Raw genomic sequence first — 27,867 nt, 5'->3', positions numbered from 1 at the left:
ATCATAACGATTCGGTTGGGGTGGGCAAAACCGTTCATTTCAGTGAACCGGATTATTTCGGTTCATTCAGTAAAAAGATTCGGTCATTTCGGTCAATTGGTAATTAGGCTGTGATTTCCCACTGTGCAATAGACCCGGTTAGCCGTGTCGAGTCAGTCAGTTCACTCAAGTTCACCTTCAACAACACGTGATGAGTAAGTGGTGTGTCAGTCGTGAACGAACGGGTTAAAAGAACTACTACTTTTTTGGGGACGGAATGAACGACGCTCTGTCAATCTGTCGGTCTCTGTCTTTCAGTCAGCTAACCCCACCCACCCACAGAGCGAGGCGCGACAATAGGAACGGTCAATTGGCTCTCCAGCCAATTAAAAAAAAAAGAATTTACAACTGAACATACTGAACGGGTATTTTAAGGGAAGACTGCGTTATAGTGTCTGGACAACAGGGGGCAGCAACGTCAAAGAGCTACTTCCTCCACGCTAATGAACCGTGAGTATGCATGACCACGATGCTCTGTTGTGGTGTTTACATTTGCAGCTGAGCACATTGGAAAGATGGTCGCCTTGGGAGAGCGAGCCAGCAGATCAAGATGAGTCTCAGTAATGAGCGAGATCATTGCCTAATCGTGTGCCTATTAATTACTGCTATCTCCTGCATGTAAGCGGACGATTAAGGCCCAGAGGTTCTTAAGTCTGTCTGATCTTTCCGAACTGATGAAATGCTCATCAGCTTTTACAAACAATAGGAAATGAGACACCTGATAGTTGACATTGTGAGGGTGCATGAAACCATCACAGTACCTTCAGTCCGCTGGGAGAGCATTAAAAAAAAAAAAAAAAAAAAAAACCTTATTGATGTTCATGACAAGAGCATGCGCACTCTGCGTGTTTTGCAAGCCTTGCCATCTCTCTCCAGCATGTCTGCACTTGTAGAGCGCCGTGTTTCTGTCACTGTGGATGTGTGCTGATGTGAAGATTTTGTGTGCACAATGCCGGCAGATGGGTCAGCAGTAAGCCACTCTACAGTGCTGTGTCAACACTGGCAGGGTGGTAATGAGTTGACGTAAGCCAGCATGCAGCCCCCACTGAGAGACACATGGGGAGGAGCAAAGCTTGAACATTTACTCATAAATCCATTTTTACTGTAGTCATCCCATAGGGAGAATTAAATTGAGGTCCGTTGATGCCCGAGGTGTCTTGCTCAAGGACACTTGACAGGCAGTGGAATGGTCCAGTTACTAGATTTTACCTTCCGGGTCCATGCTGTCCACTGGAGTAGTGAATCATACAAAAAAAAAAAGTATAATACAATGGATGCTCACACACCCGCGATTCAGCATTTTCAGGTTAAAATTGGTCTAAAAATGGGCAACAACCCAAGCAGTAATTCAACAATAACAACTAAAAAGTGAGAAATGGCTACTTGGAGATGTTGCAGGGGGGAATCCGTCATGACTGACGGCCCTCTTTTGGACTATCCTGCATGTTCCCCTGATCTAAATCCCAATGAAGAACATTTGTGGATGGACGGCAAGGAAAGTTCCAGACAGTGGATGCCCTCCATGAAGCCATCTTCACCACCAGGAGCAACGTCCCCACTATGGCATCGGAATGTTGAACAGAGTGATAAGGGTATGTTACATACATACATACATACATACATACATATACATACATACATACATGCAAACATGCAAACATGTACATACACACATAAATGCATATATACATATGTCCGCACATACATACATACATACAGCCATACATACGTACATACATACATAAATGCAAAGATATGTACATACACACATAAATGCATATATACATATGTCCGCCCATACATACATACATACATGTACACATGCATACAAACATACATACATACATACATACATACAGCCATACATACGTACATACATACATACATAAATGCAAAGATATGTACATACATAAATGCATATATACATATGTCCGCACATACATACATACATACATACATACATGTATACAAAAATACATACATACATACATGTATACATGCATACAAAAATACATACGTACATACGTACATACATACATACATACATACATACATACATACATACATACATAAATGCAAACATATGTACATACACACATAAATGCATATATACATATGTCCGCACATACATACATGTACACATGCATACAAACATACATACATACATACATACATACATACAGCCATACATACGTACATACATACATACATAAATGCAAAGATATGTACATACACACATAAATGCATATATACATATGTCTGCACATACATACATACATACATACATACATGTATACAAAAATACATACATACATACATGTATACATGCATACAAAAATACATACGTACATATGTACATACATACATACATACATACATACATACGTACATACATAAATGCAAACATATGTACATACACACATAAATGCATATATACATATGTCCGCACATACATACATACATACATGTATACATGCATACAAAAATACATACATGTATACATACATACAGCCATACATGCATACATACATACATACATGTATACATACATACAAAAATACATGCATACATACATACAAAATACATACATGTATACATACATACAAAAATACATGCATACATACATACAGCCATCCATACAAAAATACATGCATACATACATGTACACATACATACATACATACATACATACATACAGCACATTGCTTGAACACCTGAAGCCCCAAAACACGGCTACAAAGCTTCCTGTTACTGACTCAAGTCAACCTTGCCAAACTCTTGCTGGACCAGTACGACCTTGGAGTGACCTTACTATGCGAGTGGATACTGGACTTTTTAACCAACCATGTGTGAAAAGTATCCAGCTCAGTCCATTCCGCCAAAGCGGAACGGCGAAAATGATCGTGGCGAACCAGCCAGGAGATATCCACCGTGTACACCACCCACTGCATGCTAGGGAGAAGGTAACGGTCCCTCGGGGGGCCAGAACCACCAGAATGACCCACATTTTTTTATCATCAGGTGGTCAGATGACTGAATAAGCTCCGTCCACCCGTCCCCTCTCCGCCCACCCCATCCATCAGGCTCCATTGTCCACAAAACTACAGTAAGTGTATACATACAGTATTATATGTACACGCTCCTGGTATTTATGTTGCATTCTGCTGCTGTATTTTGTGTACTGTGGATATTTCTGGTAATCATGTGACATTGTCGACATTCCTATCCCGACATCGAATGCTACGTTGCATGTCGATGTCGTCTTTCCAGCACAATGACAGTTATTGAATTGTATTCATTTGGAAATTCATCAATTCCTTGTGGAAATCATTCCAGGATAATGGTACAGCATATTTGACAGCTATTTTCCCGAGGTCGGGATTTAACCTTGGGATTCGCACGTGAGCGAAGAGCAGACTGGTTTTGATTTTTGAACATTCATTGAAAGAGACATGAAAAGCACAAAAGAAGCTTTGTATGAAGGTTAACCAGAGTGGGAGCCTGTGGACACACGGATGAGTAACCAGCGGAGGATTGCGGAATGTAATTCATCCAGACCTTTTGACATTTTCTTACAACTGTGTGGGAATAGTTTTAGGGAGCATCTGTCCGTGCTCCTCGGAAAAGCATGTTAGATCGGAAGTATGAAATACATCAGTATCTGAAACATAAAATAACTTCAATTGTAAACAATTACCAGTAAATATATGTAACATTTATATTTAGATATAACAGTTATATTTAATATTTTGGATTAACATATTGTATTTTAATTTAACATTTGTATATAACATTTATATTTATATAAATGTACATTTATGTATATAAATTAATTTTATTTGACATTTATTTCACCATTTAACAGTTATGTAGCATTCATATACAACATTTATTTATGTATATATTTATTTATGTATATATTTATTTATTTACACAACATTTATATTTACATTGAATATTTTGATTGAACATTTTTCCATTTAGGTTTAGATTTAACGTTTTACTATTATATTTAACATTTATAGGTAGCATTTATATACAACATTTATATTCAGATTCAACATTTATTTTTTGATTTAATATAATTTTTTATCATACGTATATGTTTTCATTTAATGTTTAGATTTAGAACATTTATATTCAGATTTAAAATTTATTTTTACCATTTAGATTCAGCAATTATTTTTAGATTTAATATAAACAACATTTATTTTTACCATTTATATTTACATTCAACATTTATTTTTAGATTTAATATAATTTTTTACCATATGATTTGATTTAATGTTTTGATTTATATATAACATTTTATTATTATATTTAACATTTATATGTAGCATTTATATACATTTATATTCAGATTTAACATTTATTTTTACCATTTAGATTTAGATTTAACAATTATTTTTAGATTTAATATAAATTTTGACCATATGTTTTGATTTAATGTTTTGATTTAGAAGTAACATTTATATTTAACATTTTACTATTATTTATTTATTTATTATTATTTAACATTTATATGTAGCATTTATATTCAGATTTAACATTTATTTTTAGATTTAATATATATTTTTCCCATTTATGTTTTGATTTAATGTTTGGATTTAGAAGTAACATTTATATTTAGATATGTTTAAATTTAAATTTGACATTTATATTTAGATTAGATATTTAGAATGAACATATACGTATATTTAGCTTTTGTATGTGAGTGTGAATGGTTGTTTGTCTACATGTGCCGTGTGTTTGGCTGGCTCGCCCGAAGAATGGTTGTTTGTCTATATGTGCCCTGTGATTGGCTGGCTCGCCCGAAGAATGGTTGTTTGTGTATATGGGCCCTGTGATTGGCTGGCTCGCCCGAAGAATGGTTGTTTGTCTATATGGGCCCTGTGATTGGCTGGCCACCAGTCCAGGGTGTACTGTATTGCCTCGCCCGTAGACAATGAATGAATTCTAATGCTAGAGGTCTAGTTCATACCGGAAGAATCACTTAATGATGCAGATTGCTATAAGAATTGAGTTTGATAACGTTCTTGAGGCGAGCCAACTCGGATGGATGAAATTGCAGAAAGATGTAAAGGACGACTATAATGTATCTCCATCATCTAAATAATGTAAACTCTTGTTAAATGTGGCGTATGTTATATTGCTTTATGCTACTTCAGTGCCAGCTGGGTTATTCCAGGGCGAGGCTTTCAATGCCGCAATCATATAAGCTACTTCTGTGTCTTCAAGTGAGGCAGTAAAGCAATAAATGTTCCGGCTTCCTTTTTCCAGAGCTTATGTGCTTGGCACACCTCTATTCATCCTTTTGGGAAAAAAAAAAAAAAAAAAAAGGGGGGGGGGATATGACGCAACCGAGCAGCAGCAGACTCTTGACAAGATTCCTCTGGCTCCATCCTGGGCGCTTTGCTCGGCACAGATGTGTGTTTGATTCCCCCTCACTGGTTCCTCAAAGGTTTCTATTCAGTTTGTCGCCGTCATTCGCCATTTGTGAGGGGGCGTGCTTGGATGGAGCGGTGATAGTGAGGTCGTGGGGCAGAAGATGAGTCACGGTGAGATTGAGTGGGTGTGATAGATGAGACATTTTGTAGACAACACATACCTGGGGGGGACGAGGGGACGGGGGGGTGGCTGACTGAGGTGCCCAAAGCAAAGAGGAGGGTTATATAATGAAGATGTACTGTATCTACAACTTTTTTTTTTTTTCTTCAAGCTTTTCGGTATTTGACTGCAGGACTTTGTTCCTGTTCATGGTCCAGCGACTCGGTGAGGTCACGGCGGCTGATTCTGCGAGATACAGTTTTATCAAGACACCGATTGCTCCCTTCTGACACAAACGAGGAGGGAAAAGGTTGAGGTATGAATCAGGAACATTTGATGCTCACGTTTCATACTTCAGTTCCACTCTAAATATCTTTCTGTAAAAAATTTAATACCAGTTGAAAAATTGCACGAATGGACATCATGCACTGTTGGGTCAACTAAAAAATGGGTTATGGGCATGCTTGATGCCACAGTTTCCAGGAGGTCCAGAACTCATTCATTCATTTTGTACCGCTTATCCTCACGAGGGTCGTGGGAGGTGCTGGGGAGCGGCGGGGTTACACCCTGGACTGGTGGCCAGCCAATCACAGGGCACATATAGACAAACAACCATTCACACTCACATTCATACCTATGGACAATTTGGAGTCGCTAATTAACCTAGCATGTTTTTGGAATGTGGGAGGAAACCGGAGTACCCGGAGAAAACCCACACATGTACGGGGAGAACATGCAAACTCCACACAGAGATGACCGAGGGTGGAATCAAACTTGGGTCTCCTAGCTATACGAATGGACATCATGCACGAATGGACATCATGCACTGTTGGGTCAACTCAAAAATTGGTTATGGGCATGCTTGATGCCACAGTTTCCAGGAGGTTTCCACTGTCTGGAACTCATTCATTCATTTTGTACCGCTTATCCTCATGAGGGTCGCGGGGGGTGCTGGGGCCAATCACAGGGCACATATAGACAAACAACCATTCACACTCACATTCATACCTATGGACAATTTGGAGTCGCTAATTAACCTAGCATGTTTTTGGAATGTGGGAGGAAACCGGAGTACCCGGAGAAAACCCACGCATGCATGAGAAGAACATGCAAACTCAATTTTTCAGGTGCACGGTGGTGAAGTGGTTATCACGCATGCCTCACAGCTAGGGGACCCAAGTTCAATTCCGCCCTCGGCCATGTCTAAGCGGTAGAAAATGAACGAATTAACTTGTGTTGTACATTCATCCATTTTCTATACCGCTTATTTTCACGAGGGTAGCGGGCATGCTGGAGCCTATCCCAGCTGTCTTGGGGCGAGAGGCGAGGTACACCCTGGACTGGTGGCCGGCCAATCACAGGGCACATATAGACAAACAACCATTCACACTCACATTCATACCTATGGACAATTTGGAGTCGCTAATTAACCTAGCATGTTTTTTTTGGAATGTGGGAGGAAACCGGAATACCCGGAGAAAACCCACATGCAAATTCCATACAAAGATGTCCGAGTATGTACAGTATATGGTTTCCTTCCCAGGAAGGTCAACACATATTTAGCTTTAGTCCTGCCTGTAATGTCGTAGCAAATACCCACACAAATACACACAGGTAGTACTTATAGCACCGGTGAAGGTTGCCTGCATGGCGTGTTATGTTCAAGGACCTTTTATCGTGGCCTCTGAGGAACTAATGATCGATTCATCCTTCTGATTGCCAGCCAGCCTCTCCACCTGTCAAACCAATCTCAAGCCTCAACACAAATGTCTTTTTTTTTTATTGTAGGGAAAGAACGACCAAACTGAAGTCTGTGAGTGGAATAACTTTGGAATTTCAGTCACTGATGAACGTCCAGACCGGGGTTCAATTCCACCCTCGGCCATCTCTGTGTGGAGTTTGCATGTTCTCCCCGTGCATGCGTGGGTTTTCTCCGGGTACTCCGGTTTCCTCCCACATTCCAAAAACATGCTAGGTTAATTAGCGACTCCAAATTGTCCATAGGTATGAATGTGAGTGTGAATGGTTGTTTGTCTATATGTGCCCTGTGATTGGCTGGCCACCAGTCCAGGGTGTACCTGATACACGTTTGTATCAGGTACACCTTTTGGGTGTTAAGTTGCTATGTGATGAATTTAGTGCTATTAGTAGTGACAACATCATAACTGTCACTGTACACTGATATATTTGCACATTTACACATTTGGCTCCTAGATCTCACAGCTAGGAGATCAGGGTTCAATTCCACCCTCGGCCATCTCTGTGTGGAGTTTGCATGTTCTCCCCGTGCATGCGTGGGTTTTCTCCGGGTACTTCGATTTCCTCCCACATTCCAAAAACATGCTAGGTTAATTAGCGACTCCAAATTGTCCATAGGTATGAATGTGAGTGTGAATGGTTGTTTGTCTATATGTGCCCTGTGATTGGCTGGAAAACAGCGTCCTTTTCTCTGTATTCTAAAAATAGCCTCAGTGTGTGGTTGCTTAAAACTCCTTAGATAGTTTAACAGTTGATTTTTAAAAATCTAGTCATTTATACAAAAAAAATGAGTACCTCTTTTTGTATTTTGTCAAAGTAGCTCCCATAGTAAAAATGGTTGAGACCCCCAGCTGGCAGTAAAGAATGATAAATTGCTGCATTATCCTCAGCCACCCCGTTTGGGCTTTATAGCACTGCGTTGTTAAGGAGGGCAGCGTACATGGTCAAAGAGCGGCCTGGGAAATCAAGAGCAGGAGGCGAGGAGATGAGGAGGAGCGCAGGAACGTGCCCTCACTTTCCCCTTTTTATCCATCACATCATCTGAGGTTGAACGGAGGGCCGTTCCCTGGAGAAGGTCGCCGTGCACAGGAAGTCAGGCACGTTCACGGTTTTCTTTCTCCCTGTGGCTCTGCCCTCCTTTCACAGCTACCTCGCCAATTTTGTTTCATCTCTGCCCCGAGTCCACATCCATAATTTATATTTATTGTTTGGACTCAGGTTAGATTTGACCTTGCTTGGGTCTGCAAACTTCATAATTCTCTATTCTGACTACAACATTAATTCCTATATAACATTCATTTACAGATAGCTTTAGTACCTCTGTAAGTAGTAGTTTGTTACGTGCAATATACAAAAACAATGTACAAAAAAATTTTGTGTAACATTTTAGAGTGCGAGTAAGTGGTCTTCATGTGTGCTAATTTTGGTTTTTATGCGCATGGATTTTGGCACTATATTGAAATCATAAACTTCAGTACAGTACAAATAAAACAGACTAGTTTGTTACGTGCAAAATATACAAAAACAATATGCAAAAACCTCAACATTTTTGCTAACGTTTTTTTAGCTCAAGTAAAGCGGTCTTTATGTACACACAGATGTGTACATATGATGTGCACATATGATGCCACAGATTTCAGTACAGTACAAGGCAAACAGACTAGTTTGTTACGTGCAAAATATACAAAAACAATGTGCAAAAACCTTAAAAATTTTTGCTAAAATTTTTAGCTGAAGTAAAGCGGTCTTTATGTATACTGATTATGGTTTATATGTGTGTGGATTTTGGCACTGTATTGATACCATAGACTTCAGTACAGTACAAGGCAAACACACTTGTTTGTTACGTGCAAAATATACAAAAACAATATGCAAAAAACCTCAACATTTTTGCAAACATTTTTTAGCTCAAGTAAGGCAGTCTTTATGTACACTGATTATGATTTATATGCGTGTAGATTTTGGCACTGTATTGATTCCACAGATTTCAGTACATTACAAGGCAAACAGACTAGTTTGTTACGTGCAAAATATAAAAAAACAATGTGCAAAAACCTCAACATTTTTGCAAAAATTTTTATCTCAAGTAAGGCAGTCTTTATGTACACTGATTATGATTTATATGCGTGTGGATTTTGGCACTGTATTGATACCATAGATTTCAGTACAGTACAAAGAAAACAGACTAGTTTGTTACGTGCAAAATATAAAAAAAAAATATGCAAAAACCTCAACATTTTTGCTAACGTTTTTTTAGCTCAAGTAAGGCGGTCTTGATGTACACTGATTATGGTTTATATGCGTGTGGATTTTGGCACTGTATTGATACCATAGATTTCAGTACAGTACAAGGCAAACAGACTAGTTTGTTACGTGCAAAATATACCAAAACAATGTGGAAAAAAAATTCACAATTTTTGCAAACATTTTTAGCTCAAGTAAGGTGGTCTTTATGTACACTGATTATGGTTTATATGCGTGTGGATTTTGCACTGTATAGATTTTCAGTACAGTACAGTACAAGGCAAAGAGACTAGTTTGTTACGTGCAAAATATACAAAAAAATGTGCAAAAACCTCAACATTTTTCCTAATTTTTTTTTTTGCTCAAGTAAGGCAGTCTTTATGATTATGATTTATATGCGTGTGGATTTTGGCACTGTATTGATACCGTAGATTCCTCAGAACAATACTGTACAAAGCAAACTGACTAGTTTGTTAAGTGCAATATACAAAAACAATGTACGAAAGACGCAACATTTTTTGTAAACATTTTTGTAAACATTTTCAAGCGTGAGTAGAGTGGTCTTTATGTACACTGATTATGGTTTTGGGATTCTGGCGCTGTATTAATGCCAAAGATTCCTCAGAACAATTCAGTGCAAGGCAAACAAGACTAGTTTGTTAGGTGCAATATGCAAAAGTCTTTATGTATGGTGATTATGGTTTTCATGCGCATGGATTTTGGCACTGTAGCGATGCTGTTTTACAGTCCTGTGTACAATGCCTGCTATGATTGGATGTTTTTGTTTGTATGCCGGTTTGGAAAGGGTAACATGAACCACAAAACGTCAATCCCGGTTTCTCTGAACCCAATCAGTGATGTTCAGAGACAGAAGTCAAGGAACGGGACAGAGAGATCACGTCCACGAATGTGAGCCTGTGAGGAAAAACCACGGATGAACGGTGACAGCTGTCAACGTGTCGTACCTGGCTGGTGTCACGTTCAGACGGGCTTAATCGTATCGGCTTAAAGCTCAGCGTTGAAGGCACAGCTTGTTTATGAGGCAAAGTGGATCACTTTTTTTTTTTTTTTTTGCACCTCAAACAGTTTCTAAGATTTTAACAGATGGGAAGTAAACCACCGTGGCTGCACAATCACTTCAAAGTTATAATTATGATTATGATCTGGTGTCGGTGTACCCAAGGGTATTGATTACAGTATGTATTTAATGTGTTTATTCATATTAACCCATAACTAGTCTTAGTTTTGAGAGCAATAATATGTGATCCTATGCCAATATGCTCAATAATACATGAATAACATAACAACATGTTTAATAATATAAATGCTAATGTTTTGTTACTTTGTATTTTTAAATGCATCATTTAATTAAAAAATTAAAATTATAAAATCGTTTTAAAAAATCATAAAAAGACTAAAATCTGAGCTTAAAATAACAAATCTGCCAACAAAACAAGAAAACGTATATTGACAAAATGTGCATGACAAATATATCATATTTAAAAAATATTAATATATATATATATAATATACATACATAATATAATATAATATAATATAATATAATATAATATAATATAATATAATATAATATAATATAATATAATATAATATAATATAATATAATATAATATAATATATAATATAATATAATAAGTAAAAAAATAATATTTATGTTTAGCTGTTCTTTTTGACATAATTGGGTATTTTCAAGCAAAAAAAAAATCTAAAAGAAGAAAAATACAAACATAAGGCAAATGCACCGTGGTGATATGCAGTATTCTACACGAATCACTAGGTGTCAGTAATGTTACTGTAATGTTTGGTGAGACACACAAGCACCAGACTGAATGATCTTAAACCAGGAGCAATAAAATTAAATTAAAAACACTACATTTCCACACCACACCCCAACTATGATTTTTAATGACTTTATATACATATATAAATAAATTATATACATAAATAAATTGTCTTTTTGCCCTGTGTTGTCATTCCATGTCTCTGTAGCATCACATCTGTGCTCCTGACCGTCGCTGCCCATCTGTCCTGTTCCCATCTTTCCCTTAAGAGGCTTTTCCTGTCGACGACCGGTTAGGATCAGCGCACAGCAGGGCAGACGTGCTAAACACGTGAGCGCAAGTCATTCATTATTCATCGGTTGAACACAACACAAATCAATGGGGAACATGCCAGATATTGCCAGGATATGCAGGTAGAGTGGAATTGGGATGTGGCTGGATTACCGGTGTCCATCACTGGTTGCAATATTCTAATTTTGTGTTGAAGTAGTGGGTTATTTTAAACATGACACTTGTTGTTTTTATGAATAGGAATATTTGAATATTTGAATATTCCGACATGCGCTCCACTCACAAAAAGTTGGGGATAAACGGCTTTCTGGTGACATTTCAGGATGAACTAAAATGCACTACATTATGAGTCGCAGTCAAACTCGAGTCTTTGTCGAGTACCCATGAGTCTCAGTGAAACTCGAGTCTTTTTCGATTACCCACGAGTCTCAGTGAAATTAGAGTCTTTGTCGAGTACCCATGAGTCTCAGTGAAACTCGAGTCTTTGTCGAGTACCTATGAGTATCAGTGAAACTCGAGTCTTTGTCGAGTACCCATGAGTCTCAGTGAAACTCGAGTCTTTGTCGAGTACCTATGAGTATCAGTGAAACTCGAGTCTTTGTCGAGTACCTATGAAACTCGAGTCTTTGTCGAATACCCATGAGTCTCAGTGAAACTCGAGTCTTTGTCGAGTACCTATGAGTATCAGTGAAACTCGAGTCTTTGTCGAGTACCTATGAAACTCGAGTCTTTGTCGAATACCCATGAGTCTCAGTGAAACTCGAGTCTTTGTCGAATACCCATGAGTCTCAGGGAAACTCGAGTCTTTGTCGAGTACACATGAGTCTCAGTGAAACCCGAGTCTTTGTCGAGTACCCATGAGTCTCAGTAAACCAAAGTCTTTGCCTAGTACCCATGAGTCTCAGTGAAACTCGAGTCTTTGTCGAGTACCCATGAATCTCAGTGAAACACAAGTCTTTGTCGAGTACCTATGAAACTCGAGTCTTTGTCGAATACCCATGAGTCTCAGTGAAACTCGAGTCTTTGTCGAGTACCCATGAGTCTCAGTGAAACTCGAGTCTTTTTCGATTACCCACGAGTCTCAGTGAAATTAGAGTCTTTGTCGAGTACCCATGAGTCTCAGTAAAACTCGAGTCTTTGTCGAGTACCTATGAGTATCAGTGAAACTCGAGTCTTTGTCGAGTACCTATGAAACTCGAGTCTTTGTCGAATACCCATGAGTCTCAGTGAAACTCGAGTCTTTGTCGAGTACCTATGAGTATCAGTGAAACTCGAGTCTTTGTCGAGTACCTATGAAACTCGAGTCTTTGTCGAATACCCATGAGTCTCAGTGAAACTCGAGTCTTTGTCGAATACCCATGAGTCTCAGGGAAACTCGAGTCTTTGTCGAGTACACATGAGTCTCAGTGAAACCCGAGTCTTTGTCGAGTACCCATGAGTCTCAGTAAACCAAAGTCTTTGCCTAGTACCCATGAGTCTCAGTGAAACTCGAGTCTTTGTCGAGTACCCATGAATCTCAGTGAAACACAAGTCTTTGTCGAGTACCTATGAAACTCGAGTCTTTGTCGAATACCCATGAGTCTCAGTGAAACTCGAGTCTTTGTCGAGTACCTATGAGTATCAGTGAAACTCGAGTCTTTGTCGAGTACCTATGAAACTTGAGTCTTTGTCGAATACCCATGAGTCTCAGTGAAACTCGAGTCTTTGTCGAATACCCATGAGTCTCACGGAAACTCGAGTCTTTGTCGAGTACACATGAGTCTCAGTGAAACCCGAGTCTTTGTCGAGTACCCATGAGTCTCAGTAAACCAAAGTCTTTGCCTAGTACCCATGAGTCTCAGTGAAACTCGAGTCTTTGTCGAGTACCCATGAATCTCAGTGAAACACGAGTCTTTGTCGAGTACCTATGAAACTCGAGTCTTTGTCGAATACCCATGAGTCTCAGTGAAACTCGAGTCTTTGTCGAGTACCTATGAGTATCAGTGAAACTCGAGTCTTTGTCGAGTACCTATGAAACTTGAGTCTTTGTCGAATACCCATGAGTCTCAGTGAAACTCGAGTCTTTGTCGAATACCCATGAGTCTCAGGGAAACTCGAGTCTTTGTCGAGTACACATGAGTCTCAGTGAAACCCGAGTCTTTGTCGAGTACCCATGAGTCTCAGTAAACCAAAGTCTTTGCCTAGTACCCATGAGTCTCAGTGAAACTCGAGTCTTTGTCGAGTACCCATGAATCTCAGTGAAACACGAGTCTTTGTCGAGTACCTATGAAACTCGAGTCTTTGTCGAATACCCATGAGTCTCAGTGAAACCCAGGAGTTTGTTGAGTACCCATGAGTCTCAGTGAAACTCAAGTCTTTGTCAAGTACCCTTGAGTCTCAGTGAAATTCCAGTCTTTGTCGAGTACCCATGAAACTCAGTGAAACCCAAGAGTTTGTCAAGTACACATGAGTTTCAGTGAAACTCGAGTCTTTGTCGAGTACTTATGAGTCTTAGTGAAACTCAAGTCTTTGTCGAGTACTCATGAGTCTCAGTGAAACTCGAGTCTTTGTCGAGTACCCATTACTCTCAGTGAAATTCGAGTCTTTGTCGAGTACCTAAGAAACTCGAGTCTTTGTCGAATACCCATGTGTCTCAGTGAAACTCGAGTCTTTGTCAAGTACCCATGACTCTCAGTGAAACTCGAGTCTTTGTCGAGTACCTAAGAAACTCGAGTCTTTGTCGAATACCCATGTGTCTCAGTGAAACTAGTCTTTGTTGACTACCTATGAGTCTCAGTAAAACTCAAATCTTTGTCGAGTACTCATGAGTTTCAGTCAAACTCGAGTCTTTGTCGAGTACCTATGAGTATCAGTGAAACTCGAGTCTTTGTCGAGTACTCATGAGTCTCAATAAAACTCGAGTCTTTGTCGAGTACCCATGAGTCTCAGTCAAACTCGAGTCTTTGTCGAGTACCCATGAGTCTCAGTGAAACTCGAGTCGTTTTCAAGTACCCATGACTCTCAGTGAAACCCGAGTCTTTGTCGAGTACCCATGAGTCTCAGTGAAACTCGAGTCTTTTTCGAGTACCCATGACTCTCAGTGAAACCCGAGTCTTTGTCGAGTACCCATGAGTCTCAGTGAAACTCGAGTCTTTGTCAAGTACCCATGACTCTCAGTGAAACTCGAGTCTTTGTCGAGTACCCATGACTCTCAGTGAAACTCGAGTCTTTGTCGAGTACCCATGAGTCTCAGTGAAACCCAAGAGTTTGTTGAGTAGCCATGATTCTCAATGAAACTCGAGTCTTTGTCGAGTACCTATGAGTCTCAGTGAAACTCTAGTCTTTGTCGAGTACCCATGAGTCTCAATGAAACATGGGTCTTTGTCGAGTACCTATGAAACTCGAGTCTTTGTCGAGTACCTATGAAACTCAAGTCTTTGTTGAATACCCATGAGTCTCAGTGAAACCCGAGTCTTTGCCTAGTACACGAGTCTCAGTGAAACTCTTGTCTTTGTCGAGTACCCACGAGTCTTTGCTGATCTAGACAGTTGAAACCCTAAAATAACATCCATAATTAATAACACGCTTATACATTGTCACATACGTGATGCGGTGAATCGGCGAAATCTGGAAAGGCTGGGGGGCGAGCTGCTAATTTGTTACTTCCTCCAAAATAAAACAACTTGCAAAATCTGCCTCGTCGGCCTTTGCTCGCACGCAAGATGAACGCCGCACCGTGACACGGGGAAGGCCGGACTTCAGTGAGAGGCTGCAGGAGCAGCACAGATGGGTGACGGAATAAACAAACGTTTGTTCATTTGCTCGTCCATCTGTGCCTCACACACACACACACACACAATACACACACACACACACACACAATACACAGACAACACTTGATGAGATTTTGACAAAAGTGGGAGTAATGATGCATCCCACTACTACACTCGTCATTGTAACATTTGGATCATTCCACAGCAAAGCCACCATAAATGCTATTATTGAATGATAGGGAAGTGTGGAGCTAAAACTAGGACCACTAGTGTAGTTTGCGGTGGTCCTCCTCTTGCTTTGGCAGATGTAGTGGAGATAAACTCCAAGGACTCGCAGAGCCTGCAGTTAAATATGAAAAAAAATAATTAGCGTATTCCTGTTTCTGTATTTGACTGGAGGGGAGAAAGAGGCCGTGGCGGGGCTGGGGGTGCGTTCAGTGATGTGGAATCATTTATTCAGCATCTTCGTCTCGCTTTCTTCGTTAGCCTTAACGCTAACTCACAGCTGGAGCTCGGCTGAGCGCAGAGAGAAAGCTGGTCTACTTGCTGGGCTTCACGCTGGTCAGCTTTTTGTGTGGAGCTTCTAAAGTTCCTAAAACCTTGGTGGAGGTTTTTGGAAGTGTTTTCATGGTCTCAAAAAAGAACAGTAGTTACTGAGGAACTAATGAAGAACTAATGGCCAAAGCATGTAGATTTAGAGTAGTTACTAAAGAACTAATTCATACCTAATGAGTAGAGTAGTTACTGAGGAACCAATGAAGCCCTAAGGAGGAACTATTGACTAAGGTACAACAATGTTGAGTAGTTGCTGAGGAACTAATGAGGAATTAATGACCAATGCACATAGATTTAGAGTAGTTACTAACAAACTAATTAATAACTAATGAGTAGAGTAGTTACTAAGGAACTAATGATGACCTAATGAGGAACTATTGACTATGGCACATACCTTTTTGAGTAGTTACTGAGGAATTAATGAAGACCTAATGAGGAACTATTGACTAAGGCACATACCTTTTTGAGTAGTTACTGAGGAATTAATCACTAATGAGTAGAGTAGTTACTGAGGAATTAATGAAGACCTAATGAGGAACTATTGACTAAGGCACATACCTTTTGAGTAGTTACTGAGGAACTAATGAGGAACTATTGACAAAGCTACATCAATTTTGAGTAGTTATTGAGGAAATAATGAGCAACTAATGACTAAGGCACATAAACTTAGAGTAGTTACCGAGGAGCTCATGAAGAACTAATGAAAAAGTAATGAGTAGAGTAGTTACTGGGGAACTAATGAGTAGAGTAGTTACTGAGGAAATAATGACTAAGGCACATACATTTAGAGTAGTTACTGAGGAACTATTGACTAAGGAACATCCATTTGTAGTAGTTACTGATGAACTAATGAGTAAAGTAGTTACTGAGGAACTCATGAAGAACTAATGAGAAACGAATGAGTAGAGTAGTTACTGAGGAACTTATGACTAAGACACATACATTTAGAGTAGTTACTGAGGAACTAATGATGAACTAATGTGAAACCAATGAGTAGAGTAGTTACTGAGGAACTAATTACTAAGGCACATACGTTTAGAGTAGTTACTGAGATACTAATGACTAAAGCACATATATTTATAGTTACTGAGAAACTATTGACTAAAGTACATCCATTTTTAGTAGTTACCGAGGAACTAATGATGAACTAATGTGAAACCAATGAGTAGAGTAGTTACTGAGGAACTAATTACTAAGGCACATACATTTAGAGTAGTTACTGAATAACTAATATGGAACTCATGACTGAGGCACATACATTTTTAGTAGTTACGGAGTAACCCATGAAGAATGAATGAGGAACTAATAAGTAGAGTGGTTACTGAGGAACTAATAAGTAACTAATCACTAAGGCACTTAAGTTTAGAGTAGTTACTGGAAAACTATGTACTGGTCTCGACAGCGCTATATTACTAACATAACAACACAAAAATAGGGTGGCTTTACATCAAAATGAGAATTTATTTACAAATATAACAACATGGACTATTTAGCTTTTTCATATTTGTTAATGCTTGTGTGTTAGCATATGTTAGCATATTGCTCTGATGCTCAAATCCATTAGTGGGGAGTTGTGTGAAAAAAAAACCATAGAAGACTAATAAATACGTAATAAATACGTTGTTGGGCTCTTAGAATGAGTTTAGTGACCCTACCGACTCGGTGGAACTACTTTGCTCAACACCGAAAACCGACCAGAACTTGGCTCGGGGAAAAGTCACTACTGTGGATGTCATACAACTTCATGTCAAAATCCCAACTATCCCTTTAATGTCACAGAGAGAAGGCAGAAGAGGGGGGGGGGGGGTTAGACTCTCTCATCTGACTCATCAGGCCTGTCAGTCACAGGGAGCCTGATGAGCTCTGAATAGCAGGTGATTTGGATGCCAAGGAGCGCAATTATTATTATATACATGAATAATGCATGCTGGGTAGTTTGTTATTAAAATGATTTGCTAAAAATCTCCATTGTTGTGCATCTCTCTTGAAATCCAGGATTTGATGCGATGCATTTTTCCATCTCATACATTTTCTTTTTGCCTATTATGGTAGCGGATATGCTGCGTCTCATCCATATTGTTTCTTCTGCTTGATTGAACCCAGATAGCTTTTTTATTTCTTTGTTGTTTTCTTGTAGAAAGTTCTGAAGAAAAAAAATTGGAACTGTGTGACTGGTGACCCAAAAAAGGTTTTTCTAAGTAACATATTTGGGAAAGTCGCTATCGTCCTCCATCTTTGATGGCTTTGCCGAACCAGATTGTTGCAATTTGTAGATCACGCTGCAAGCTTTCACCCTGGTTAGACTTGTTGGCTGTCTCAAGGGCATTTGCTGGAGGATAACTGGGTGGCCCATCATGTGGTCTGTCATCGGATCCAGCCTCATAAGAAACTCCAGTCTGGTACACCTGATCTCACTCAGAGCTCCTCAATTTGTTATTTTTATTTTTATTTTTATTTTTATTTTTATTTTTATTTTTATTTTTATTTTTATTTTTATTTTTATTTTTATTTTTATTTTTATTTTTATTTTTATTTTTATTTTTATTTTTATTTTCGTTTTTGTTTTCATTTTCATTTTCATTTATTTTTGTATGTATTTATTTTTATTTTTATTATTTTATAAAATTTATATTATTTTTATTTTTGTTTTCATTTTTGTTTTCATTTTTGTTTTCATTTTCATTTATTTTTTTATGTATTTATTTTTATTTTTATTATTTTATAAAATTTATATTATTTTTATTTTTATTTTTATTTTTATTTTTATTTTTATTTTTATTTTTATTTTTATTTTTATTTTTATTTTTATTTTTATTTTTATTTTTATTTTTATTTTTATTTTTATTTATTTTTTTATGTATTTATTTTTATTTTTATTTTTATTATTTTATAAAATTTATATTATTTTCATTTTCATTTTCATTTTCATTTTCATTTTCATTTTCATTTTCATTTTCATTTTCATTTTCATTTTCATTTATTTTTTTATGTATTTATTTTTATTTTTATTTTTATTATTTTATAAAATTTATAATTTATAAATTTTATTTATAAAATTCCATTTCTACTTTTAGCACTTTCTAAAGAAAAAAAATCCAAGACAACCAACACAGATCATGAAAACAGGACAAGTCCTTGGAAATCAGGGTGGAATTGAACTCGGGTCTCCTAGTTGTGAGGCCTGAGCGCTATCCACTTCAGCACCGTGCAGCCATCTGAAAAGAATAATCGTTTTTTGACTAGGGATGGCTGTTTTTGTTTCTGTCTCTTTAAATGATGTCACACAGTTTTTGTCATTTGACAATATTAAATAATTATTATTTATTATAATTATTATTATTTGACATTATTAACGCTTGTGTTTTACAGGAAACACTAAACATCTCAGCAGAAACATCCAATCACGTCACATGACCCTTCATCATGCCTGCCATTGTCAACCTCCTTTTCAATGTCGTCTCCACCAACACCACAATCTCCTTCAACACGGTGCTTCCCCTGGTCAGCCTTGTCTCCCTCCTGGGGGGCGTGGGGGGTCACCTCCTCATGTGGATGGTGATGGTGAGGAACCCCAAGAGCCGCTCGAAGCCGAGCTCCATCTTGCTTCTCAACCTCAGCCTGGCCGATACGGGCGCTCTGCTCACCTTACCCTGTGTGCTTCTGAGCGCTAGTTTCCAGGACTGGATACTCGGGGACACAACCTGCATCCTTTTGGGGTTCCTGACTTCCATCACAGTCGGGGTGGAAATTTTCAGTCTGGCTGCTTTGTCCATGCTACGGTATCGAATTGTCGCACCACGGATGAGACGACCAGTAAGCTCGACGCAAGTGTGAGTATCCCGGGGTAAAAAATGGGTACGGATCTGGGGGATTGATTACGGATTTGAACATTATAGCGGCGCATGTAGACACGCGATTGGTACATTGCTTTCCATGTATACCAGGGGTCTCAAACTCAATTTACTTGGGGGGCCACTGGAGCTAGGGTCTGGGTGAGACTGGGCCGCATTAGGTTTTCCAAAAAAAAACAAAAAAAACGCATTTATTAAAAACAAAAAAATGAATAAACTTTGCTTTGGTTTCGATTTTCTACAATAAAAGCTCTGATAAAACATTCCACTGTTCTCAAATATCTTAATTTTTATTTTTCTACACAAAATAAGATGAAAAATAAATAAACAAATCAAGAATAAAGAAAATCAATCAGTAATAAATAAATAAATATAATAATAATAATAAAAACTTAACAAAACCACATATAGTTGCTGGGTAGACAAATTATTTTTTTCAGATTAAAATGAACAAAGCATTATTAGAGCCCTGTAGACATGACAAAACATGACTATAGTCACATTCATATTTTATTTATTTACAACATATTGCGCAACTGCAGGGTCTTGAGACACATGCTAACTCGCAAACTAGAGAGCTAGCGACCTAATCGGTAGCCTTCAAGTTATTTCCTTTCAACTTAAATAGCCAAAAACTTACCACTTCCACACGCATAGGGAGGATAACTATTAACAGTTATTTAACCTTTAACATGAACATTAATCAAATGTAATCATTTTTTCTGGGTACATGATACCATACAGCATCCATATCAAACTTGCGCGGGCCGCACTAACATTAAACTTTCATATCAAGGGAGGGGGGGGCTCAAACCTGCCACATTTGGCCCACGGGCCGTGTGTTTGAGACCCCTGATGTATACCATTGCTTTCAGAAAGAGAAAAAGTCCTCATGTAAACGTGGCTAATGTGAAAGGGACCCCTTAGCATCCTTAGTCATTAGAAGTCCTACTGATGTTCTCCTATCTTCTCCCACAGGTTATGCATTGTGGCGGCCATATGGTTGGTGTCGGTAACCATGGCTTTACCCAAGGTCACCTACGTCAGCTTTAGCGGGGCTTGCACGTGGTCGGTGGGCCGAGACGAGTGGCTGTTCTTTCTGGTCCCAGCTTTCTTGTTTTATTACGTTGGTCCTCTTCTTTGTATCGCTATCAACTGCGGCCTCATCATCTCCCATCTCCATACCTGCAGGGGGTCTCTGGCCGGGCACCGACGTAACAAAAAAGCTACCGCTTTGCTAGTTGCTTCAACTTTAGTTTTTGCATTGAGCTGGTTGCCATATTACGCACTTGAGTTTGTTAACGTTATATCTCCGTATATTAGTTCCGCGGTTCCGAACATCGGAATGTTTAGCCGTAAGTTGAACTTCTTGGTCTCAACATCTGGACCAAGCATGGAAACGAAGACAAAAGTGTCCCTGTTATGGGAGGTATCATCATTAGCTGCTATATTGATGGTTTGTCTTGCACCCTGCTGGAACCCGCCGCTGTATTTCCTGCTGTCACGCCCTGCAGTGCGTCAACTGCGAGCTCTGCTGCCTGACTGCTTACAGGAGAATACGGTGAAGAAGAGAAAAATACGGCGTCGTATCGCTCCTGTTACCCAAATTGACTCAAAAGCAGCCACAGTTTCCGGTATTTGAATAAAACCCTGACAGGCAGACTGAATCGGTAAAGTCGAGATCGCAAAAAAATGGACGTTTTGCCCAAATGTGACCCCAGCAAAACCCAGTCGAATTTACCTTGAGAAGCGTTTGGTTACTCCGTTTTAGACGGCATGTGCCTCTGTACTTGCTTCATCCATTTTTGGAAAAAACTTTTGGAAAAAAAAGTATCACAGTATCACTCCGGCCTATGAACATCCAGCAGCAACACAACATTTTTGCTATTGTTTTATAAAAAATATGCTGAACCCAGTCGAATTTAGTTTAGTTACTTCGTTTTAAACAGCATTTTCTGAACGGAGAAACTAGTTGAACTTAAAATGTCATTTTGGTAGAACATAATTACAAACAATATATAACATATTTAAGCAAAGTTGATGACACATGTCAGGTGACGATATAGTAGGAGCGTTCCAAAAATGCGTTTATACCGTACTTTCAAGCCAAATACTCTGTTCTCTGTGCTTGCTTCATCCATTTTTTTCCCTATTTTGGAAAAAAAAGTATCACAGGATCACTCCGGCCTATGAACATCCAGCAGCAACACAACATTTTTGCTATTGTTTTATAAAAAAATATGCTGAACCCAGTCGAATTTAGTTTGGTTACTCCGTTTTAAACGGCATTTTCTGAACAGAGAAACTAGTTGAACTTAAAATGTCATTTTGGTAGAACATAATTACAAACAATATATAACATATTTAAGCAAAGTTGATGACACATGTCAGGTGACGATATAGTAGGAGCGTTCCAAAAATGCGTTTATACCGTACTTTCAAGCCAAATACTCTGTTCTCTGTGCTTGCTTCATCCATTTTTTTCCCTATTTTGGAAAAAAAAGTATCACAGGATCACTCCGGCCTATGAACATCCAGCAGCAACACAACATTTTTGCTATTGTTTTATAAAAAAATATGCTGAACCCAGTCGAATTTAGTTTGGTTACTCCGTTTTAAACGGCATTTTCTGAACAGAGAAACTAGTTGAACTTAAAATGTCATTTTGGTAGAACATAATTACAAACAATATATAACATATTTAAGCAAAGTTGATGACTCATGTCAGGTGACGATATATAGTAGGAGCGTTCCAAAAATGTGTTTATACCGTACTTTCAAGCCAAATACTGTGTTCTCTGTGCTTGCGTCATCCATTTTTTTCCCTATTTTGGAAAAAAAAGTATCACAGTATCACTCCGGCCTATGAACATCCAGCAGCAACACAACATTTTTGCTATTGTTTTATGAAAAAATATGCTGAACCCAGTCGAATTTAGTTTGGTTACTCCGTTTTAAACTGCATTTTCTGAACAGAGAAACTAGTTGAACTTAAAATGTCATTTTGGTAGAACATAATTACAAACAATATATAACATATTTAAGCAAAGTTGATGACTCATGTCAGGTGACGATATACGTAGTAGGAGCGTTCCAAAAATGCGTTTATACCGTACTTGCAAGCCAAATACTCTGTTCTCTGTGCTTGCTTCATCCATTTTTTCCCTGTTTTGGAAAAAAAAGTATCAAAGTATCACTCCGGCTTGTGAACATCCAGCAGCAACACAACAATTTTGCAATTGTTTTATGAAAAATATGCTGAACCCAGTCGTTGGCTACTCTGTTTTAGATGCCATTTTCTGAACACAGAGAGCTAGTTGAACTTAAAATGTACAGTGAAGAAAATAAGTATTTGAACACCCTGCTATTTTGCTATTTCTCCCACTTAGAAATCATGGAGGGGTCTGAAATTTTCATCGTAGGTGCATGTCCACTGTGAGAGAGATAAACTAAAAAGAAAAATCCAGAAATCACAATGCATGATTTTTTAACAATTTATTTGTGTGATACAGCTGCAAATAAGTATTTGAACACCTGAGAAAATGAATGTTAATATTTGGTACAGTAGCCTTTGTTTGCTATTACAGAGGTCAAACGTTTCCTGTAGTTTTTCACCAGGTTTGCACACACTGCAGGAGGGATCTTGGCCCACTCCTCCACACAGATCTTCTCTAGATCAGTCAGGTTTCTGGGCTGTCGCTGAGAAACACGGAGTTTGAGCTCCCTCCAAAGATTTTCGATTGGGTTCAGGTCTGGAGACTGGCTGGGCCATGCTAGAACCTTGATATGCTTCTTACGGAGCCACTCCTTGGTTTTCCTGGCTGTGTGCTTCGGGTCGTTGTCGTGTTGGAAGACCCAGCCACGACCCATCTTCAATGCTCTGACAGAGGGAAGGAGGTTGTTCCCCAAAATCTCACAATACACGGCCCCAGTCATCCTCTCTTTAATGCAGTGCACTCGTCCTGTCCCATGTGCAGAAAAACACCCCCAAAGCATGATGCTACCACCCCCATGCTTCACAGTAGGGATGGTGTTCTTCGGATTGTACTCTTCATTCTTCTTCCTCCAAACACGCTTATTGGAATTATGACCAAAAAGTTCTATTTTGGTCTCATCTGACCATAAAACTTTCTCCCATGACTCCTCTGTATCATCCAAATGGTCATATGCAAACTTAAGACGGGCCTTGACATGTGCTGGTTTAAGCAGGGGAACCTTTCGTGCCATGCATGATTTCACATCATGACGTCTTAGTGTATTACCTACAGTAACCTTGGAAACGGTGGTCCCAGCTCTTTTCAGGTCATTGACCAAGTCCTGTCGTGTAGTTCTGGGCTGATTCCTCACCTTTCTTAGAATCATTGAGACCCCACGAGGTGATATCTTGCATGGGGCTCCACTCCGATTGAGATTGACCGTCATGTTTAGCTTCTTCCATTCTCTAATGATAGCTCCAACAGTGGACCTTTTTTCACCAAGCTGCTTGGTAATTGCTCCGTAGCCCTTTCCAGCCTTGTGGAGGTGTACAATTTTGTCTCTGGTGTCTTTGGACAGCTCTTTGGTCTTCGCCATGTTACAAGTTAAAGTCTTACTGATTGTATGGGGTGGACAGGTGTCTTTATGCAGCTAACGACCTCAAACAGGTGCATCTGATTCAGGATGATACATGGAGTGCAGGTGGACTTCTAATGGGCAGACTAACAGGTCTTTCAGGGTCAGAATTCTAGATGATACACAGGTGTTCAAATACTTATTTGCAGCTGTATCACACAAATAAATTGTTAAAAAATCATGCATTGTGATTTCTGGATTTTTCTTTTTAGTTTATCTCTCTCACAGTGGACATGCACCTACGATGAAAATTTCAGACCCCTCCATGATTTCTAAGTGGGAGAAATAGCAAAATAGCAGGGTGTTCAAATACTTATTTTCTTCACTGTAATTTTTGCGAAATTTACAATTGGCTTTGAAAAATCAAACCCCGTAGAACATAATTACAAACAATATATAACATATTTAGGCAAAGTTAATGACTCATGTGCTTGAAAATCAGCACCGTTTTTTTGCACATAGTCTATCCGTAAAAGCCGTACGACTGGTACTGACCCAGATGTAATGGTAATGGTAATGGTTTAATTTCATTTGAACATGCATCAGATTACAATTGAATGCATCACGTAATCAGTTCACAGTTCCACATGTCCAAAAGGAATAGGAAGAAGCACAGCTTATTAAATCCTACCCCTCCATCTGGTAATTTTACAATCAGTAACTGTTACATTTGTTCACTTCCTGCTTTCCTAATGTAGTTGAAGTTGAAATTTTTATTTTATTTTATTTTATTTTATTTTATTTTATTTTATTTTATTTTATTTTATTTTATTTTATTTTATTTTATTTTATTTTATTTTATTTTATTTTATTTTATTTTATTGTCACGTACTGAAGTACGAGGTGATATGACTAAGGATCGACCGATACATCGGCCGGCCGATATATCGGGCCGATATTTGCATTTTTTACTTGAATCGGTATCGGCCGATACGCGTGTGGTTTCGCCGATAATTTTTTCGCCGCATTATTTAAAACTTGAGACCTGTAATATTTGTTATCATTGTAATTTTTTCATATAAATTGAGGGAGCAAAAGCAGTATCGGCCACAAATATCGGCCTAAGCTAAATTTTTTTTTTGTTTTGTTTTGTTTTTTTTTGTTTTGTTTTTGGTTTTTTTTGTTTTTTTGTCCCGTACCGAAGTACAAGGTGATATGAGCATCCAATGACATATTGGGTACCATAGTAAGTATCAATATAGTGATATGTATAGCACATCATGACTGGTTCAAGACTCTTCATCCTTGTATTTAGCAAACATCAGAACCTGAACGCTCCACAAAGATTCAACTCACTGTGAGGCAGATGTGAAAACCACTATTCATCTGTGCCAGCCCGCTCCATAATATAAATTCAATGTCATCTTCCTAACCTTGTGGAAAAAGACATTTTTTAGAGTAGCTGTCTGTTTTCATTCTAAGACTGAAAGAGTATTAAAACTGGGATTTGACACCAAAAAGACATCAGGGGGAATCTGTTGGGAAATGACTTCTTAACAAGTGGATTTATATAGTGTGTATGGTTCCAATATTATACTGTCCAAGATAAGTCATACAGAGGTCAGTGGCCTTCTACGTAGGTAAACTAGTAATTGGATTTTGTTTTATGGGAGCAATAAAACTACAGGATTTACTTTTATCCTTTACTCAAATTTGATTGCTGGCCTTTCAAGGATATGCCCTCGTCCTTTTGGATGGATCTGACCAACTTCGGGATGTATGGGGGGGACATTCGGTTCTGTTTGGTTCCAGGTTAACAGAGTACAAAAGCACACTAGAGCATAGAAAGTGCAAAATTTTATTGCACGATTTATTGCATGGTTATTGCACAGGATTTTTCGGAGGAGTTTATATTATGGAGTCTACTGTATTTCAATGTCCATTGATATTTTCGTTAAAAGTCTATATCTTAATGGCTTAATGTTAAATAATGTTTCACTACGTTAATATTAGTGGTGGGCAAAACCGTTCAGTTCAGTGAACCGGATCATTCCGGTTCATTCAGTGAAAAGATTTGTTCATTTAGTTCATTTCGTTCATTTTGTTCATTTTGTTCATTTCGTTCATTTTGTTCATTCAGTTCATTTCGTTCATTTCGGTCATTTCGTTCATTTCATTCATTTCGTTCATTTCGGTCATTTTGTTCATTCTGTTCATTTCGGTCATTTTGTTCATTTGGTTAATTTCAGTCATTTTGTTCATTTTGTTCATTTTGTTCATTTTGTTCATTTTGTTCATTTTGTTCATTTCGTTCATTTCATTAATTTCGGTAATTTCGGTCATTTTGTTCATTCTGTTCATTCTGTTCATTTCGTTCATTTCACTAATTTCGGTCATTTCAGTCATTTTGTTAATTTCGTTCATTTTGTTCATTCTGTTCATTTCGGTCATTTTGTTCATTTCATTCATTTCGGTCATTTTGGTCATTTTGTTCATTTCGGTCATTTCGGTCATTTTGTTCATTTTGTTCATTTCGGTCATTTTGTTCATTTCGTTCATTTCGTTCATTTCGTTCATTTCATTCATTTCGGTCATTTTGTTCATTTCGGTCATTTTGTTCATTTCGGTCATTTCGGTCATTTCGGTCATTCTGTTCATTTCATTCATTTCGTTCATTTCGGTCATTTTGTTCATTTCATTCATTTCGGTCATTTTGGTCATTTTGTTCATTTCGGTCATTTCGGTCATTTTGTTCATTTTGTTCATTTCGGTCATTTTGTTCATTTCGTTCATTTCGTTCATTTCATTCATTTCGGTCATTTTGTTCATTTCGGTCATTTTGTTCATTTCGGTCATTTCGGTCATTTCGGTCATTCTGTTCATTTCATTCATTTCGTTCATTTCGGTCATTTTGTTCATTTCGTTAATTTCAGTCATTTTGTTCATTTTGTTCATTTCATTAATTTCGGTAATTTCGGTCATTTTGTTCATTCTGTTCATTTCGGTCATTTCGTTCATTTCATTAATTTCGGTCATTTCAGTCATTTTGTTAATTTCGTTCATTTTGTTCATTCTGTTCATTTCGGTCATTTTGTTCATTTAATTCATTTCGGTCATTTTGGTCATTTTGTTCATTTCGGTCATTTTGTTCATTTCGTTCATTTCGTTCATTTCATTCATTTCGGTCATTTTGTTCATTTCGGTCATTTTGTTCATTTCGGTCATTTCGGTCATTTCGGTCATTCTGTTCATTTCATTCATTTCGTTCATTTCGGTCATTTTGTTCATTTCGTTAATTTCAGTCATTTTGTTCATTTTGTTCATTTCATTAATTTCGGTAATTTCGGTCATTTTGTTCATTCTGTTCATTTCGGTCATTTCGTTCATTTCATTAATTTCGGTCATTTCAGTCATTTTGTTAATTTCGTTCATTTTGTTCATTCTGTTCATTTCGGTCATTTTGTTCATTTAATTCAT

The 27,867-nt window shown here is 38.1% G+C and overlaps 1 protein-coding gene across 3 annotated transcripts; it reads left to right on the top strand.

Moving 5' to 3' along the window:
* The first annotated feature begins 87 nt into the window (after window positions 1–87).
* On the top strand, window positions 88–21,709 carry LOC131124944 (somatostatin receptor type 5). Of its 3 annotated transcripts, XM_078791377.1 has the most exons (5): window positions 5,471–5,597; window positions 5,780–5,902; window positions 11,599–11,720; window positions 19,358–19,818; window positions 20,818–21,709. In XM_078791377.1, exons 4-5 carry the CDS (start codon window positions 19,412–19,414, stop codon window positions 21,479–21,481), a joined length of 1,071 nt encoding a protein of 356 aa, XP_078647503.1. In that variant the 5' UTR covers window positions 5,471–5,597; window positions 5,780–5,902; window positions 11,599–11,720; window positions 19,358–19,411; the 3' UTR covers window positions 21,482–21,709. The 3 variants fall into 3 exon arrangements, with proteins under 3 accessions (XP_057921939.2, XP_078647503.1, XP_078647504.1); XM_078791378.1 differs by lacking the exon at window positions 11,599–11,720; XM_058065956.2 differs by lacking the exons at window positions 5,471–5,597; window positions 5,780–5,902; window positions 11,599–11,720 and adding an exon at window positions 88–489.
* Window positions 21,710–27,867: the final 6,158 nt, after the last annotated feature.

The sequence above is a fragment of the Doryrhamphus excisus genome, linkage group LG6 (assembly GCF_037039965.1).
Source record: "Doryrhamphus excisus strain RoL-2023G ecotype Guam linkage group LG6, RoL_Dexc_Guam_v1.1, whole genome shotgun sequence".
Taxonomy (NCBI): Eukaryota; Metazoa; Chordata; class Actinopteri; order Syngnathiformes; family Syngnathidae; genus Doryrhamphus; species Doryrhamphus excisus.
The sequence above is the reverse complement of the archived record's forward strand: the minus strand, read 5'-3'. Positions and strand labels throughout refer to the sequence as shown.